We start from the raw sequence: 19,996 nt of genomic DNA on the forward strand, positions 1-19,996 counted from the left end.
TAGAAAACCACAAATAGTATCATTAAATTCAAGAGGCTATTTCTTTTTGTTTTCAACTCGTCAAATCCAAGTTGTTCATGTGATAGATGCAAACGTATTTAAAATTTGATCTATGTGTTTTAAAAACATCCCACATCGGATTTGAGCTAACATTTAATGCTTAAGCTGATGATTGTTTGATAGAAAGACCTTATTGATATAATACTAATATTTTAATGACTCAATTAAAACATGTTAATGATTGAGAAATAATTTAAAATCTGAGTTATAATTAACCCTTTAAAATGGATTGAAGTAACCATTTTAATTTCCAAACGCTACCTAACAATATTTTCTATTAATTTTATTTCTACTCTATCAAGTCTTAATGAAAAGGATTGAAGTAACCATATGGAACTTGATTATGTGTATAACGTACCTGTCTTGTAGAACCATGCCTCCTATATCCGCAACTTCTTTTAAAGCATTCCTCCATCTTTGTACCATGTTGGTTTCGGACTCGAAGTTTTGTTCATGTTGGGTAAATGCTTCTGCATAACTTCCCGTCTGGTTCTTGACTTGACTCGGATCCACATCATAGAAAACTGGCAACACAATATGTTTAGCGGATTTCTTGTGCTCCAATATCATTACAAGTTCGTTAAGACACCATGTGGATGCAGCATAATTCTTTGAGAAAACAACGATAGAAATTTTGGAGTGGTGTAGTATTGCTTTTTCAATTTCATCTTTTATGTTATTCCCTCTCTCGATTTCCTCATCATCTCTAAATGTTTGAATTCCTAAGTGCACCAAAGCTGTGTAAAGATGATCCGTGAAACTTTTGCGCGTATCTTCACCTCTAAAACTCAAGAATACATGATAACTACATCGCGAGATTTCTGACATTGCCATTGAAGAAGAAAATGAAGTTGTCCTGTATTTTTTATGTAATAACAAGGTTCCAGCATATATATATATATGAATGGCAAAGCAGATATTATTAGCAGTCAAGTGGCAGTTCCCAATCCATGGTGGGTCAATCCTTCCACCAAGTTCATACAACTGCCCGAAGAAATTCATGTCGGCCATGTTGTTTTTTTCCAAATCTACCAACTTGGGTTACGTATTCTATATTATTAATTTTGCTTGACAAATACAATGTATTGATTAACTTGATGGTTATAGCTAACACAACACGTAATATAGACATCATCTTCAGGCTAATATTAGTAAAAATACTATGAAGGTTCTTGTATTTTAAGTCATATTATATTTTGTTTCCTCTACTTAAAAAATAGTAAATTAGTTCTTTTGTTAAAAAAATTATCCATTGTTATTGTTAAAAATTGGTCCATGTAATCAACATGAGGTACATGTGACACGCCACATGCAACTATCTGGTTATTTCGTCATTCACGTTAGTTTTTAAATTTGTTATTTTATCTAATGTATATGGACTAATTTGTTTGTTTTTAAATAAAATGGGTTAAATACAATTTGACTCTCAATAGAATGATCTCCATGATACTTTTACCAGCTAATACCTTGGTAGATACACTCAATAATTAAACCACAACCACAATATATCACATAGACATCACATTAAACATTCAAGTTCGGTATAGTAAAGAGACAATTTTAGTATCTATGCATAAATGAAAAATTAATTATTTTGGAAAAGAATTGATGATTAAATCGATCAAATCGTCAATTTTTATTTAATTTGTTTGTGTTATCTAAAATAAATAAATTTTAAAAATAAAAAATAATAAAAATTCACGTATATTGCACATTAAAATTTTAAAAATTTTAATCATAGTTCAGAGTAAAAGTTTATATTTTGGCTTTATTTATTTGGATGAAGATAAATTTGCATTGTTACATAATCTCCCAAATAATAGTAATTTTATTTAGATTTAATATTCATTTAGTGCCTAAGGAAACATTAACATAAAGGAATATATATATATACACATATATATATATATATATATATATGTATAATGTGTCGGCAATTTTGTTGTCAAACAATAAGTAGTAATTGTTTATATGTGAATGTGGTATGTATGTTCAACATTATCCTCCTGTTTTTAATTAAAGTTTCAGATTTCTTTTAAATGAAGAAAATTGGAAATTTTTCTCAAATTTGACTTTGAATATATTGAATACTTAGAAATCTAGACCAAAAGAAAATTATCACATTATTTTTTGGTTTTATATATGTCATGTTTGTATCAAAATTGTCAAATCTAAATTATATTAAATTTAATGTTTTGTAATTTTTCTGATAAGAAGTTGCTATTATGAGTCAAACGGGCACCAACTCGATTAAGAAAATTATTGAAATGTTCTTTCTTAATTGAAATCAATTATATTATTTTAGGATATTTTAATATTTTATTTTAACAAAACTAATAAAATAAAAATATGCGATTTGTAAAATTCATGTATATTGCACATTAAAATCGCCTTTCATTTCGGAGACATGCTTAGGGTCCATTTGGTGCTCAACATTTTTAATAAAAATATTTTAATAAAAATGTTTAATAGAAAGTTTAAGGAAAAGAACTAATTTACACCGTGTATATAAGTATTGATAACTCATTGATACCAAATGTTTAGACTAAATCGAGAAATCATTATATAGTATTTTCCTATACTATGTGTTATGTTTATTAATAAAACATATTTTTAATTTAAACGATATACTAAAAACTGCTCATCCACACAATCATTGATATGTTGATTTAGGATCCAAACTTGAATCATATATTCTTACGTAGTGAAACTAAAAAGGGCCTCGTCGCCATTCTCCATCTATTCCTATATATTCATCTGTTTGAAAGAAACCGAACTTAACAAAACACCATGAAAGCATAATCGATATTTTTTCACTTTTAAGAAATATAAGTTGTTAATAATATCAAACCCAATAATACATTATATCAACAATCAAACCAAATCAACGACCATAACACAAGCAAAAAAATATAATCAATTCATTAGGAAGGGTCTTCCACCTCATTATCTGCATGATTTTCATATGAATTCAGTTGCAAAGTAACAGTGTTTAACACTTTGAATCAATTCATTATTGTTTGAATCGATTCAAACTCCAACATAAATTTACTGTTGATGTTCATTTGGACCTTTATCAATACTTGCACAACATTTGTCCCTTATCAATACTTGCACAAAAATAACTTGTGAATACTGCTTTTTTCGAATAGATTGTTTTTATGTTTAAATTGATTGTCATGTTGGAATATTGCTTCTTTTGAATCGATTGTTATGGTGGAATACTTCTTCTTCTTCTTTTGAATCGATTGTTTATATGTTTAAATCGATTGTTATGTTGGAATATTGTTGCTTTTGAATCAACTGTTTATATGTTCAAATTGATTGTTATGTTGAAATACTACTTCTTTTGAATCGATTGTTTATATGTTTAGATCAATTGTTACGTAGCACATCTAATTTTAGCTTGGCCCCCAAGATTAACATATTGGCTCCACCACTACGGATTGATATATTGGTCAATTCTTGATTCAATTGGTCGACTAATCCTATTTATTCCGATTTAATTAACTATGCCACATATATACATATTTCTAAAATAATATGTTAGTATAAAATATTTAATCAATTTGAGTTATGAAATTGTCGTCTAACAAAAGTTTTGGGTATCTTATAAACTCAAAATTTTCAAATTATGCTGGTGTCCATTTGTGCTTTATTTTTGGTACAAGTTCTTTTGGAGTTATACCATATATTATATAATTTAAAATATTCTTAAAAATAGATTGAAGTAAATTAAGCCTAAAATTTAAATGTTTAAGTCAAAGCTTAATTGATAGTTTAAATGAGATTATTCTTTTTTAAAACCCGTTTTTTTAATTTTATCAAACCGCCCTAAAAAATAAATAAAAGATGGTTGTTAGTCTTTTCCTATATATGAGCAACAATCTTTGCGCACAGTATAAAAGATAGTTTTATAAAAAAAAATTTACGGAATTAAGGTATCTGATTTTACAGTGGTGACTAATCTTTTATCGTGGCTGTTTTTCAAAAGGTAATATGTAAAAATAAAATTCAATAAAATAGTAATACATAAATTACTTATAATTATGGTACGTTTAGTTCGTTAGAGTGAAATATGATAATTTGGTTGGGTAGAATGAATGAGCTGGTAATAATATTTTGTATCTTGATTTAAAAAATGATAGTAAAAATCATCTGAAAATAAGATGAAATTCAAAGTACAACACCAAGTCTCCATCAAGCAGTGTACATGTCCAAATTACTATATTGATTAATAATAATATTGAATAAATAAGACATAAATAACCTTCAAGATTCAATCCTTTAAGTTTTCTTTCTCCTTTATTTACTTCAATTTTGTATATGTTATTTAGAATTATTAATGGGTTGAGTTATTGATCCAAATTAAACTTAAAAGATTGTTTAAATTTTGAAGGAGTTTTGGTAAAAATATTAAACCCTAAAAATAGGGCTGGGCAAAAAATTAAACTTGTTTAAAATATGAGTTAAACTCATATATGAACATTCAAGGTCCGAACTAGGCTCAGCTCATTTTTAAAATTTGTAATTTTATATTATATTATTTTTATATATTATGTAATATATAATACAAAATTAAATCTATAGTAATATATAATATCGTAAACATTAAAAAAAACATTAAGATGAATATATATATATATATATAAAAGTTTAATAAATAAAATATATAAATTATTAAATAGCATTAAAAATAATATAAATAATTTTTTAAAATAATATGGGTAGATTTAAAATGGATTTGGGTTAACTATTTACAAGTGTGGATGGGCTTAAACAAATTTTAGGTACATATTTCAAATTGAGTCTGGTTTCTTGACAACCAGAATATGCGCTAACATCATGCTTAATTCTAACTCAAACTCAATCCTATGCATAGGGGAAAATGTTTAAACTTCAAATAATATTAGTGATATATGATTAATTTTTAGATATTCTTTAAGTGGCTTATGAGTAAAACTTTTTTATTAGTTTGAAGAGTTGTGAGTTTAATACTCTCTCTGAATCGATTCTTTAATCAATTTTCAATTTAACCAGTTTGATCAGTCGATCTGATTCGATTCAGACAACCTTAATCATATGAATTTCAAGCTGTTGAAGTTACAACTAATATTAAGATAAATCGGAACCTTCTCGGTCTCACCAAACTTACTCTAAACCAAGAGCATAAAAATAAATAATAAATAAAAAATCCTCTAAACCATGCAGTGTCAGCAGTCATAAGATCTGTTAGTGAAACATTGAGTAGAAACTATAGATGACAACAAGTGGGAACCCTCACGATGTCAGAGATCATGGAAGTATCGAACTCTTCTAATTAGAATAATCAAGTTCCACTGAAAATAACGATCAAAACCCACAAAATAAAACGCATACCATGAACATGTAGTTCATAATATTCTTTGAAGTTTTAGACTCTTGACAATAACCAGAAAATTCAAACACAAACATAGTCTGTATCTTCAGTTCATAAACATCCCAATAAACCATTGGGATTCAAACACAAAACCATCACTCAAACACCAATGAACAAAGATTGGCCTAGGAACAAAAATAAATGTGTTGACACTATTTTTTTTGATGAAATCGGGGTCGACTTGGGTTTTGAAAAATGAAAATGGGAGTCGCCACCAATCCTTTTTGATGAGGTGTGATTGGATCACCTCGAAAAGTGGTTATTTTTAATAAACGGTTTGATTTTATTAAAACAACGACTTTGGTCCACGAAATTCAGAAAAAAATAGGTTCGGGAGTCGGTTACGTACGAGGAAGGATTAGCACCCTCGTAACGCCCAAAATTGGTACCTAGTTGATTACTTAGTGCCTTAATGTCGAAAATTGAAAACTTTGAAGAATTTTAAAAATACGATCCTTGTATTAAAATGTTGAAAATTTTAGAAAAAGGAGGGGCATATTTCACGTTAATCGAGAAAGAGAATTATATCCAGTAAGTTAGGACACAATGCCTCGAATTCTTGATACGCGAATGAATTCCAAAATTTACTTATTTAAAAGATATTTAGCTATCTCGGATTTAAAAAAGGGATCACGACCAGTAAGTTAGGACGTAATCTTTTTAAATTCCCAAGATCATTTTAAACTTCAGTTTGGAAATATTCACGTATTTAGATTTATCGAAACCCAGTAAATTAGGGCACGACTTTCTCAAATCTAAATGCAAAATATTGCCTTTATTGATTTTTAGAAAAAATCCTCATATCAGGAAAACAACGCGTTTGTTGTGCGGAAGCGTGTAAAAGAGTAAAATTATTGTACTAAAAAATCACACTAAGTTCAATTCCCAGGAAAGAGAGGTGGATCACAAGGATCGCTTAAGTACCAGGTCTTTCCTAGCCAGAATATCCCTCAATCGTAATTTAATAGCACAATAAATCACTACAATCACACTCACAATTCATGCAGAATAATATAATAAAGAACACAAGAATTTAACGAGGTTCAGCAAATTTTGCCTACATTCTCGGGCACTACCAAATATATTTCACTCCAAAATACAAGTGAGAATTTACAAAGAGAGAGAGAGAAAGCAATGTCTTAAGTAGAGAATGGCAAGTTTGAGATACAGAATGAGAGATGGTCATGCTTATTTATAGTTGAGGTTCAGGGATCAACTTGCAAAGTTACTTTACAATTAGGGACCATATATTGCAAATATCTCAAATTTTATTATGCCAATATCTCGGTACCCATATATTTGACTTTCCAATATTTGATACCCATATCTTTGACTTTCTATTATTTAATACCCATATCTTTGATTTTCCATAAATATGGATAATTCCCAATAATCTCCACATTGAAGATTTGATTCGAGTAATCTTATCTTCACACAATTTTCTCTGCCTTTGTCAACAACACTTGATAGTGCCTTCTTCAACTGTTAAACATGTAGAATATTGATCAAGTTCAAACAATGTTCGAACTTGATTGTTGTTACCACCTTGGTCATCATATCTGCGGGATTATCTGCAGTCTTAATCTTCTGAAGGTGAATTTTCCCCTCATCAATAATTTCCCACACAAAATGGAAACGTACGTCGATATGCTTTGTACGTGCATGATAGACTTGATTCTTTGCTAAATGAATAGCACTTTGACTATCACAATACACATTAATATGCTCCTGAACCAATCCCAAGGTTTTAACCATACCTTGTAACCAAATAGCTTCCTTTACAGCCTCTGTTACAGCCATGTATTCAGCTTCTATGGTTGACAACACAACTGTAGACTGCAGTGTAGACTTCCAACTTATTGGTCCTCCAAGAAGAGAAACACATAACCAAGGGTTGATCTCCGTTTTCCAAATCACCGCATAATCGTAATCAACGTACCCAACAACACTGTACCAAGTGTAGTATCCTGCTTGAACAAGAATCCAATATCCATGGTCTTATGAATATATCGTAGAATCCATTTCACACTTGCCAATGTCCTTTTCGTGATTATGCATATACCGCTCACTATACTAACTCACTGTGAAATGTCGGGTCTTGTACACACCATTGCATACATCAAGCTACCTCTCGCATTAGAATACTGAAACTTGTAACATGTATTCTTGTTCCGTATTTGTCGAAGGAGATAGTTGTGCAGAAAGCTTGAAATGAGAAGCCAATGGGGTACTTACAGCTTTAGTCTGCTCGTTCATGCCAAACTTCTGTAGTATCTTCTTTAAATATTGCTTCTGAGACAAACTAACTCTGCCATGAGCTCTATCCCTACATATTTCCATGCCAAGGATCTTCTTAGCTTCACCTAGATCTTTCATCTCAAACTCAAGGTTGAGTTGAGTCTTCAATCTCTCAATTTCAACTTTACTCTTAGATGCTATCAACATATCATCAACATATAAGAGCAAGTATACGAAAAATCCTTCTTGTAGCTTCTGAAAATACACGCAATGATCAAATTTACTTCTTGTATACCTTTGCCCTTTCATGAACTGATCAAATTGCTTGTACCACTGCCTCAGAGATTGTTTCAATCCATAAAGCGACTTTGTCAGTTTGCAAACCCAATTTTCTTTATCAAGAACCTTAAATCCATCCGGTTTGAGTCATATAGATTTCTCTTCCAAATCACCGTGTAAAAATGAGGTCTTCACATCGAGCTGAACTAGTTCAAGATCATATTGCGCAACTAAGGCTAGCAAAATCCGAATAGACGAATGCTTCACAACTGGAGAAAATACTTCATTGTAGTCTATTCCTTCTTTCTGAGCGTAACCCTTTGCTACCAATCTAGCCTTGTATCGAACTGCATTTTTATCAGGAAATCCTTCCTTCTTTGCATATACCCATTTGCATCCAATTCCCTTCTTTCCTTTGGGTAGTGTCACCAACTCCCAAGTCCTATTTTTATGAAGAGACTGCATTTCTTCATTCATAGCTTGCTTCCACTTTACACCATCAGGGTTACTTCTTGCTTCTGTGTAAGTAGAAGGAACATCATCATCTGCAATTGGAAGTGCATAGGCCACCATATCATCAAAGCGAGCAGCATACGAATCTCTCTTCTTGGCCTTCTATATGCAATTGAATCATGTTGTCAGAAGTTCTTGGGTCGAAACTTCATCATCATTTGTTCCTTCAATATTAGTGGATCATCATTAACCTTTTCAAGCTCCACCGCCGCAAAGTGCCACCGGTTGTGTTATCCTTTGTGAATCATTGTTCTTCATCATGGTTGATTCATCAAAAGTCACATCTCTCTGAAAATAATTTTCCTTGTATCAGACACCGAGACGGTATCCTTTTACTCCACCAGCTTATACCCATGAATAATGCTTTCTTTGCTCTTGGGTCTAACTTAGATTCTTTACATGATAATATGCAAGGAACCAAAACATGTAAAGAATCATAATCAGAAGGTGTTTACCACCCACCTCTCTATAGGAGTTTTTCTATTTATCGCAATGATGGCAACCGATTAATTAGATGGCACGATATGTAATCGCCTCATTAAAATTTTTGCCCAATCCAAATTGGACAACATACATCGAACTTTCTCCAAGATAGTCCGATTCATACGTTCGCCACCCCATTCTGCTGTGGTGTATCTCGAGCAGTGAAGTGTCGTACAATGCCTTCATCGTGACATACTTGTAGAAATGGATCATTCTTGTACTCGCACCATTGTCGATCAAGTCGTTTGACTTTTCCACCATCTGGTCTCCACCATATTCTTCCATTTCAGAAATACATCCAAAACTTCATTTTTCCTTTTCATTAGATACACCCATACTTTTCTTGAATAATCATCAACAAAAGTAACAAAATAGTGCATACCTTCCAAAGAAGCCACTTTAGTAGGTCCCTACACATCACTGTGAACGTAGTCCAGAATTCCTTTTGTATTGTGAATTGCTGAACCAAATTTTATCCTCGTCTGCTTGCCCAGAACACAATGTTCACAGAATTCCAATTTGTAAGAATTTGCACCTTTCAACAAGCCTTGCTTCGCCAAACTCTGCAAAGCTTTTTCACCAGCATGTCTCAATCGCATATGCCATAACCTGGTAGCCTTTGAATCTGCATCTTTCGTAGAAGCTGTTGATGTTGATCCAATAACTATACTTCCATTTAAATAGTACAGATTATTCCTTCTTGTGCCTTTCATCATCGTCAATACCCCAGCTACTACCTTTAGTAATCCATCTCTCAAAGTGATTGTGAGCCCTTTAGATTCTAGGACCCCTAATGAGATAAGATTTTTCTTCAAGCTAGGTATGTAGCGAACATCTGTCAAGACTTGAATTGAGCCGTCGTGATTCTTCAATTGGATTGTACCTACTCCTATTGTCTTACAAGCGCTATCATTGCCCATAAAAACAACTCCACTTTCTAGTTCATTAAGACTAGAAAACCAGTCCTTATTAGGACACATATGGTAAGTACATCCCGAATCCAAAATCCACTCATCTGTATGACATGCCATTTCCATGCCAACCAAGCTAAAGTCTGACTCCTCATCATGCTCCGCTACACATGCATCAGAAATAGCTTTACCCTTTTGTAACTTAAGACAATTCTTTTTCCAATGCCTTTTCTCACGACAAAAAGCAAATTCATCTTTGGCAGGTCTCCCTTTGGACTTACTCCTTCTACAGTTTGTTGTCATGCTGAACGACCTCTTACTGTTAAGACTTCTGTAGTTGTATCTCTGTGATATTTTTTATCTTTCTTTCGAGTCTCAAATCTATACAACGCACTACAGACTGCATCAAATGTGATTGTATCCTTCCCATGAAGCAATGTGGTGGTAAGATGATCATATTCATCAGGAAGAGAATTCAACAATAGTAATGCCTTGTCTTCATCTTCAAATTTCTCATCCAAATTTAGCAAGTCTGTTAAAATTTTATTGAATAAGTTCACATGGTCATTCATCGACATACCGGGTGCATACGTGAATCGATAAAGTTTCTTTTTCATATAAAGTCTATTTTCAATACTTTTTGTTAGAAACTTTTCTTCCAGTGTATCCCACAACTTCTTCGCTGATGTCTCCCTCATGACAAAGTACTTCTGCTCTTTGGCCAAACATAGGCGAATTGTTCCACATGCCTGTCTATTGATCTTGGCCCACTCCTTGTCATCCATCTTGTCAGGTTTTTCTTCAAGGGCTATATCCAGCTCTTGCTGACATAAGACATCCAGGATCTCACATTGCCACATACCAAAATTATTGGTACCATCAAATTTCTCTACTTCAAATTTCGCATTGGTCACAGTAGTCTTTGTTGATGACGATGCCTTTTCCATTTTTTCTCCTCAATCCCAACTACAGTACGTGAACAGTGCCGTGAACGATTGTATTCCCCAAGTGCGAATCTAGCTCTGATACCAATTGTTGTGCAGAAGTGTGTAAAAGAGTAAAATTATTGTACTAAAAAATCACACTAAGTTCAATTCCCAGGAAAGAGAGTGGATCACAAGGATCGCTTAAGTACCAGGTCTTTCCTAGCCAGAATATCCCTCAATCGTAATTTAATAGCACAATAAATCACTACAATCACACTCACAATTCATGCAGAATAATACAATAAAGAACACAAGAATTTAACGAGGTTCAGCAAATTTTGCCTACGTCCTCGGGCACTACCAAATATATTTCACTCCAAAATACAAGTGAGAATTTACAAGGAGAGAGAGAGAAAACAATGCCTTAAGTAGAGAATGGCAAGTTTGAGATACAGAATGAGAGATGGTCATGCTTATTTATAGTTGAGGTTCAGGGATCAACTTGCAAAGTTACTTTACAATTAGGGACCATATATTGCAAATATCTCAGATTTTATTATGCCAATATCTTGGTACCCTTATCTTTGACTTTCCAATATTTGATACCCACATCTTTGACTTTCTATTATTTGATACCCATATCTTTGATTTTCCATAAATATGGATAATTCCCAATAGCGTCATATCCAATGCGTTAGGACACGACGTATTGAATTCCCGATAATGAGCTTTTTATTATTTTTAAAAGAGTAACCTCGATTATTTAGATTCAACGAAGAAAATCGAAACCCAATACGTTAGGGCTCTATTCTCTCGAAGATCCCAAATACCGAGTATTACTTTTCTTTTGAAATTTTCCATTTTAGATAAATCCGAGTGAGAATGGAAGCGAATAACAATATGATGATAATGTGAGTAAAATAATATACACAAAGGCTATAAAAGACAAAATAATATAGTACACCATGGCAAACATAAGCAATAAAATTAAAACATTCTTTCAAAATAAATAATGAAAATGTAAGTAAAGAAATAAACAAAGAAAAATATATAAAACTATATATACGAAAAGATATATATATGTGTATACATAAATTATGGAAATATGAAAATATATGTATGTACGTATTCTAAAAATATTATACACGAAAATACATAGGTATATATGAACATACGTATATATGTATATAACCATTATTTTGAAACAATATATTTTTGAAAATATAATGAATACGTAAGAGTATATATATATATACATGTAAGAAGATGAAATATATATGTATAAATATTATAACCTAAAGAAAATATATAGGAAGAATGTGTATGTGAAATATATATAAAAAATAAAATAAAATAAGATAAAAATATATATATAAAATATTTCAATATTTCAATATATATATATATATATATATAGTATGTATACATATATTCGTGAGAAAAGAGTATATAGATACATATATAGGTATGTATATATAAAAAGTATTTATGTATATATTAAATAAATTATATAAAATATATATATGCATATATAAGCACTTATATAATAATAATGATAATATAATATGACACATATATTTAAAATTACATAAGTAGATGTAAATGAAAATATAATTAATAACAATAATATTAATACTAATAATAATAGTAAAGATAATAATAATAATAACCTAACTAGATTAATAATAATGAAGACAACAATAACAGGACTAAATCGAGATAAAAAATGAAACTGAAAGGTCAAAACCATAATAAATGGCACAGAAAAGGACCAAAATGAAAGGGCATGGAAGCGCGAGGGGGCCAAATGGGAAATAAACCCAATTTTAGGCCACGTGTCCCTTCCTCAGTGGTCCAACGAATTAAGGACCTAATTAAAAAATGGGACAAATCTACTGTCCAAATTAAAATATAAGGAAAAATATCGTAAAAGGACTAAATTGCATCAAACCGAAAACGCGAAAGGGCCTAAAGCGTAAATTGCCCAACAGTCAAAAACACGCGGACCCTTGGCAGATGGGTCGGGTCGACGCGCAGGTTAGGGACCAAAAACGGCGTCGTTTCACATAGACTATAAAAGCCAAAATTTTGCCAAAAATTTTAATTTTCACTCTTTTCTTAAAAAAAAAACAGATAGAATCCTCTCAAATGCCCCCTTTCCTCCGGCCTCAGGTCCGGCCGAGGGCCACCGTATCGGCCATTGATCGCCAGCACCGGCGATGCCGTGCACGGCAGCCGGCAAGGGTAAAAAACATTTTTTTAAAAATCTCGCCCCTCTAAGCCCGAATCTGGCCTCTAAACGTCCAAAAACAAAAGGGAAGAGGACGTTAGGCTCCCCTACAGTCGGTTTCATCACCGGAGAAGGAACCTCCGACGAATAGAAAGCCCGTGACCCTCCCGGTGAGTTTCTTTCCCTTTTTATTCTATTATACGTATATGTAAATAAATAAACAAAAAAAAAGAAAATAAAAGAGTTAAAACATCTAAAACAAAACAAAATAAAAATAGCAAGCCATCACCTTTATGTTTTTTTTTTGTTTTTATTTCTGTAAATGTTCTCTCAAAAAAATGAAAAAGAAAACAACCCCCTTTCTTTACAAAATGTTTGGCTTTATAGCCGAAAGAACAGAAAGTAAAAGATTCATTATTTTTTTATTATTATGTGTTGTCTGCTTCTCTTTTTCCTTGTTGCGTATTTGCAGGTGTCTGTAGTAGGGTTGGTGGCGGCAGATGGTGATGGGACAAGGCGAACGACGGTGGCAGAGGGGTGGGTGCGGCGCTAGGCAAGGCAGGTAACCCTAGGGTTCCCTGATGCTGTTTAATTTTTGGGCCTAATTGGGCCAATTTAGATTTTGGGCCTTGAGATATTGGGCTAGGTTTTGGGATTTTCGTTAATGGGCCCCGGGCAAATTTGGGCTTGCACAGCTGCCCCTCTTTGCTCGTTGTCGTGTAACGAGAACAGAGCAAAGACTAAGAAAGACCAAATTTGCCCGGTCTTACCGAGTCTTGACTTCTTTGAATGCTTCTCTTTTCCAAGTAGCATCATTACAGTCCACTGTGTCTTGTCTCTTCAATCCACTCCACTGCACTTCAAGGAGATCTGATTGTAGCTTCAATCTTCTTCGCAGCAACTTCAAAGGGGACGAGATTCGTGATTTTAGTCTACTCCACTGCAACTTCAGGGAGATAAGACTCGCTATCTTCAGCCTACTCTACTGCAACCTCAGAGAGATAAGGTTTGTATCTTCAACCTGCCCCACTACAACTTCAGGGGGGATGAGATTTGTTTTCGATCTGCTTTACTGCCAGTACAGAAAGACCAGATCTACAATCTTCAACCCATTCCACTGCTGCTCCGGGAGATAAGGCTTGTGGCTTCAATTTGCTTTACTGCCAGATACAGGAAGACAATATTTGCTATCTTCGATCTACTTTGCTGCCAAATACAGGAAGACAAGATCTGCTATCTTCGATCTCCCCCGCTGCCAAATACAGGAAGACAAGATCTGCTATCTTCGATCCCCTCTGCTGCCAAATACAGAAAGACAAGATCTGCTATCTTCGATCTCCTCCGCTGCCAAATACAGGAAGACAAGATCTGCTATCTTCGATCTCCTCTGCTGCCAAATACAGGAAGACAAGATCTGCTATCTTCGATATCCTCTACTGCCAAATACAGAAAGACAAGATCTGCTATCTTCGATCTCCTTCGCTGCCAAATACAGAAAGACAAGATCTACTATCTTCGATCTCTTCCGTTGCCAAATATATCTTTGAACTCCTCCGCAGCCAAATACAGGAAGACAAGATCTGCTATCTTCGATCCACTCCGCTGCCAAATACAGGAAGACAAGATCTACTATCTTCGATCCACTCCGCTGCCAAATACACGAAGACAAGATCTTCTATCTTCGATCTCCTCCGTTGCCAAATACAGGAAGACAAGATCTGCTATCTTCGATCCACTCTGCTGCCAAATACAGGAAGACAAGATCTGCTATCTTCGATCTCCTCCGCTGCCAAATACAGGAAGACAAGATCTACTATCTTCGATCCACTCTGCTGCCAAATACAGGAAGACAAGATCTGCTATCTTCGATCCACTCTGCTGCCAAATACAGGAAGACAAGATCTGCTATCTTCGATTGAATACTTTATCAGTTTAATTGATTGCCATTGAATACTTTATCAGTTTTAAACAAATTATTCTTCGCATCAATAAACCTTTTTCAATATAAAGTAATTTTAAAATAATGATTATAGAATAAAGATTTATATTTTTATAAAATTTTTGAAATAATTATATATATTTTAATTTTCAAAACTAAAATTGTTTAAAAGAACATTATATTTCTTTTCTTTTCTTTTTAAACTACGTTGCTAAAAGATTTTCCCACTCTCGTGATTGATTGATATATATATATACTTGTCGCAAATTTAAGTATTAATTTTGCATCGTATAGGTAAATAAATAAAATCTGTGTTTTTAATCAAATTATTGTTTTGGTTATTATATTCAAATTTGAAGTTTAATTTTTTTAATTTGACATAAATTAACATATTTTTATGTTGAAATGAAAACTTCTTAAAGTAGTATCTTCGACTCATTATGTTGGAATGGTTTTGTTTTATTTTAAATGAGAAATTAATATAAAATAGACTTGTTTATTGGCTGGGCATTCGATCCACCCAAAAAGTGGGAGGATTTGGAAAAAAATTTAAGCCTGAAAAATGAGCTGAGGCAAAAAAAAAAGGCCCATTTTAATAACAGGTTGGGCATTAGGTAAGGTTTTTTTGGACCGAACCCAACTTGACTCAAATTAGCAAAAGACAAAGAAAAATTGCTATTTTCTTGTTGTTTTATCACTATTTTACTATCATTTCACTATTATGTTATTATTATTATTTTGTTATTGTTTAGATATTGTATAACTCTTGTTTTATATTTAATTTTGTTGTTATTTTAGAGACATTTGCTTGTTAAGTTGCACTTATCTTAATGCTATTTAAGTATAAAGATTAAAAAAAATCATTTTCAATTTGTTAGGAAACATTTATTTTAATATTTTTTAGTGTATTTGGTGTATTATATTTTTAAAGTTTTATATAAGAAAAATTTTAAAAATAAAAAGGGCCGATCTAGACCGGACCTAAATTGTAGCATTTTTATCTAGGTCGAACTTAGGTAAAAATTTAAACCCATTTTTCGGGTCAGACTAAACTCAAACATATCAACCGAACCTAAAATTTTATTAGTGAATACCCAGCCAATCAACAAATCTAGTGTAATCCCATTTAATTGAAAATTTGAGGTTGATAAATCATTATTTAATGTCTGAATTTGATAATAATTTTTTGTGTTGTACAACTTTGACCTTTACCTTCCTTATTACTACCTCTGTTTACCACCAATTTTTGGTCGCAACATTAAGAAAAAACTCTATTCAAATAATGAGCACCAAATGGACCGTTTTCTAGTACCACTATTTTTCACACCAAATACGTTGGAATTATTCTCCTTCTCTTGTGTCCCTCTCAATTCTCATTTTCAAATTTACTTTAGTGTACAATATACGTGAATATTTAATAATAATAATATAGATTATATGGATCAATTTTTAATAATAATAATGGATGAATTTTTTTAATAAAAGAATTAATTTATTCTTTGATTTTATCTACAATGACTAATTTATTTATTTTTTAAGTAAAAAGAAAAATATAGTCTAACTTATAATATAAAAACCTTCATGATACTTGTTGATATTAGGTTGAAGATGATCTTTACGTGTTGTTTATATTACGTGTTGTGTTGACTATAACGAAGAAGTTAATTAATACATATTGTATTTGTCAAGCAAAATTAATAATATAAAATAAGTATCCCAAGTTGGTAGATTTGAGAAAAAGGAACATGGTCGACATGAATTTCTTCGGTGGAAGGATTGACCCACCATAGATTGGGAACTGCCACTTGACTGCTACTAATATCTGCTTTTTCATCCATATATGTGTATATATATATATATATGCTGGAACCTTGTTATTACATAAAAATACAGGACGACTTCATTTTCTTCTTCAATGGCAGTGTCAGAAATCTCGCGATGTAGTTATCATGTATTCTTGAGTTTTAGAGGTGAAGATACGCGCAGAAGTTTCACGGATCATCTTTACACAGCTTTGGTGCACTTGGGAATTCAAACATTTAGAGATGATGAGGAAATCGAGAGAGGGAATAACATAAAAGATGAAATTGAAAAAGCAATACTACACCGCTCCAAAATTTCTATCGTTGTTTTCTCAAAGAATTATGCTGCATCCACATGGTGTCTTAACGAACTTGTAATGATATTGGAGCACAAGAAATCCTCTAAACATATTGTGTTGCCAGTTTTCTATGATGTGGATCCGAGTCAAGTCAAGAACCAGACGGGAAGTTATGCAGAAGCATTTACCCAACACGAACAAAACTTCGAGTCCATGGTACAAACATGGAGGAATGCTTTGAAAGAAGTTGCGGATATAAGAGGCATGGTTCTACTGGACAGGTACGTTATACACATAATCAAGTTCCATATGGTTACTTCAATCCTTTTCATTAAGACTTGATAGAGTAGAAAGAAAATTAATAGAAAATATTGTTAGGTAGCGTTTGGAAATTAAAATGGTTACTTCAATCCATTTTAAAGGGTTAATTATAACTCAAGTTTTAAATTATTTCTCAAAAATTAACATGTTTTAATTGGGTCATTAAAGTATTAGTATTGTATCAATAAGGTCTGTCTATCAAACAAGTCATCAGTTTAAGCATTAAATGTTAGCTCGAATCTGATGTGGAATGTTTTTAAAACACATAAATCAAATTTTAAATACGTATGCACCTATCACATGAGCAACTTAGATTTGACGAGTTGAAAACAAAAAGAAGTAGCCTCTTGAATTTAATGACACTATTTGTGGTTAAGATGCCATTGTTGGTAATGCAAAAAATATTTTCAATTGTGGAAAATACTCTCACTGTTGTAGAAAATATATTTTCGAATATTTTCAGTTAGGGAAATCCTATGCTATTTTTGGAAATTAAAACAATTATTTTACCATTTTACCCTTCAAAAAACTGTATAAATAGGAGGTCATTCTCCTCATTTTTCACCGAACACAACTAGAGCAAAGCAACTTCTCTATGTTCTCTAATTCTAGTGTTCTGCAAAATTATGCGTGAGGAAAATTCTGTCTAAGAGATTAGGTTTTAAGCGAGATTACACCGATCAGGGCCATTTTGCCTCTAATGCAATGGTTCTTCTACGGCAGAGTGATTCTTATTTTATTTACATTCAGTTTGGTCTCCTATAACAATTCTATTTTGCAGTAGTATATTTCCAACAATCATATCCAAATTATTCGTGTAATAGGTCTACACATATTCAAAATATTAAAATGAATAAAAAATAAATATATAAATTCATGTAAATAACATGAATTTATTAAACTTTCACAAAGAGAAAGTTGAAATTTTGAGTATAGGTTGTTTCTCAAATGAATTTCATTAATTTTATGTTGCTTTATTTCATTTGATTTGATTTTGAATGTAATAATTCTATTATATATGTTGAAATGTTGCATTAGTTTCTTATTTTTATTTGAACATATAATCTCATAAAAACAATCAAAATATATGCAAAAAAAAAAGAGAAAATACATTAATAACTTTTACTCACTTTCCAAGATTTTACCATCGAGTTGTATTTTTTAAATTTGCAGGCATGAATCACAATTCATTCAAGATATTGTTAAAGAAGTTCAAAATAAACTTCATCTTATTTCTTTATATGTCCCTCCTTATTTAGTTGGAATAGATTCTCTCGTGACACAAATTAATCAATGGTGAGAACAAGATGGAGCAAATAAAGTTGGCATTGCAACTATTTGTGGCATTGGAGGCATTGGGAAGACAACCATTGCCAAAGTTTTTCACAATCAAAACATCCCGAGGTTTGAAGGTTATAGTTTCCTTGCTGATGTTAGAGAAACAAGTCAAGATTGCAATGGTTTAGTCTGTTTGCAAAGGCAACTTATTTTAGATATCCTTCAAGGAAAATCACATAAAATATACAATATAGATAATGGAATTAACAAGATCAAAGAAATTGTATGTTGTAGAATAGTTCTTCTTGTTCTTGATGATGTTGATGAATTGGAAAAAATAAGAAAATTAATGGGAACTCAAATTCCTTTTCATCCGAGAAGTAAAATCATCATAACTAGTAGAAACCGGTGCCTATTGAATGCACATTTTATAAGCCAAATGTTTGATTTGGAAGCATCAACTAGTACTTGTGGAGGCTTAAGCAAGCTATTTGAAGTAAAAGAGTTAGCTTCAAGTGAATGGCTATAACTTTTTAATTGGTATGCTTTTGGTCATAACTCTGTGCCTGAAAGTTCAATGGCATATACAAGAAGTTTAGTGAAACATTGTGGTGGGCTTCCATTAGCTCTTCAAGTTTTCAGCTCTTCACTATCTAACAAAAGTGTGAGTTCTTGGAAAAGTGCATTAGAGAAATTAGAAGAAATCCCTAACATCAAAATTCAAAAGATTCTAAGAATAAGCTATGATTCTTTGGAAGACGATCATGACAAAAATTTATTCCTTGACATAGTTTGTTTATTCATTGGGAAGGATAGAGATTAAACGACTACAATTCTAGATGGTTGTGATTTCTATACAACAATTGGAATTGAAAATCTAGTAGGCAGGTCTCTCTTAATCATTAATGAAAAAAACAAGCTAATGATGCACCAAATGATCAGAGATATCGGACGAGAAATTATTCGTCAAGAATCTTCTGATATTGGGAAACGAAGCAGATTGTGGCATAAGAACGCGTTTGATGTAATAAGAGAAAAAATTGTAAGGAATATCATTTTACTCAAATTTTTTCTTGTGTGCATGTAAACTACTTTTTTTTATCAAATTTCTTTTTATATTTTAAAAAAGTTTTTCTGATGCAGGGTTCCAGAATAGTTAAGTGCCTCACACTTGACCTAAAAGGATTGCTAGAAGACAAGGCTAAAAGAAGTAGTTCGAAAACAAAGCCTAGCCTCTATTGGTTGCAGTGGAGCTGGTTGAAGATAACAGATCTTGCCTTCCTGCGTTAACAGCGAAG

At 32.2% G+C, this 19,996-nt stretch overlaps 2 protein-coding genes across 2 annotated transcripts in view; one reads left to right on the forward strand and one right to left on the reverse strand.

Annotated features, from left to right (window-relative positions):
* LOC105789749 (disease resistance protein RPV1) overlaps positions 1–19,996 on the reverse strand; it is a 52,506-nt gene that overhangs the window by 14,390 nt on the left and 18,120 nt on the right.
* On the forward strand, positions 16,865–19,070 carry LOC105789269 (TMV resistance protein N-like). Its single transcript, XM_012616596.2, has 2 exons — positions 16,865–17,380; positions 18,680–19,070. Exons 1-2 carry the CDS (start codon positions 16,914–16,916, stop codon positions 18,708–18,710), a joined length of 498 nt encoding a protein of 165 aa, XP_012472050.1. The 5' UTR covers positions 16,865–16,913; the 3' UTR covers positions 18,711–19,070.

Source organism: Gossypium raimondii, chromosome 2 (assembly GCF_025698545.1).
Source record: "Gossypium raimondii isolate GPD5lz chromosome 2, ASM2569854v1, whole genome shotgun sequence".
NCBI lineage: Eukaryota > Viridiplantae > Streptophyta > Magnoliopsida > Malvales > Malvaceae > Gossypium > Gossypium raimondii.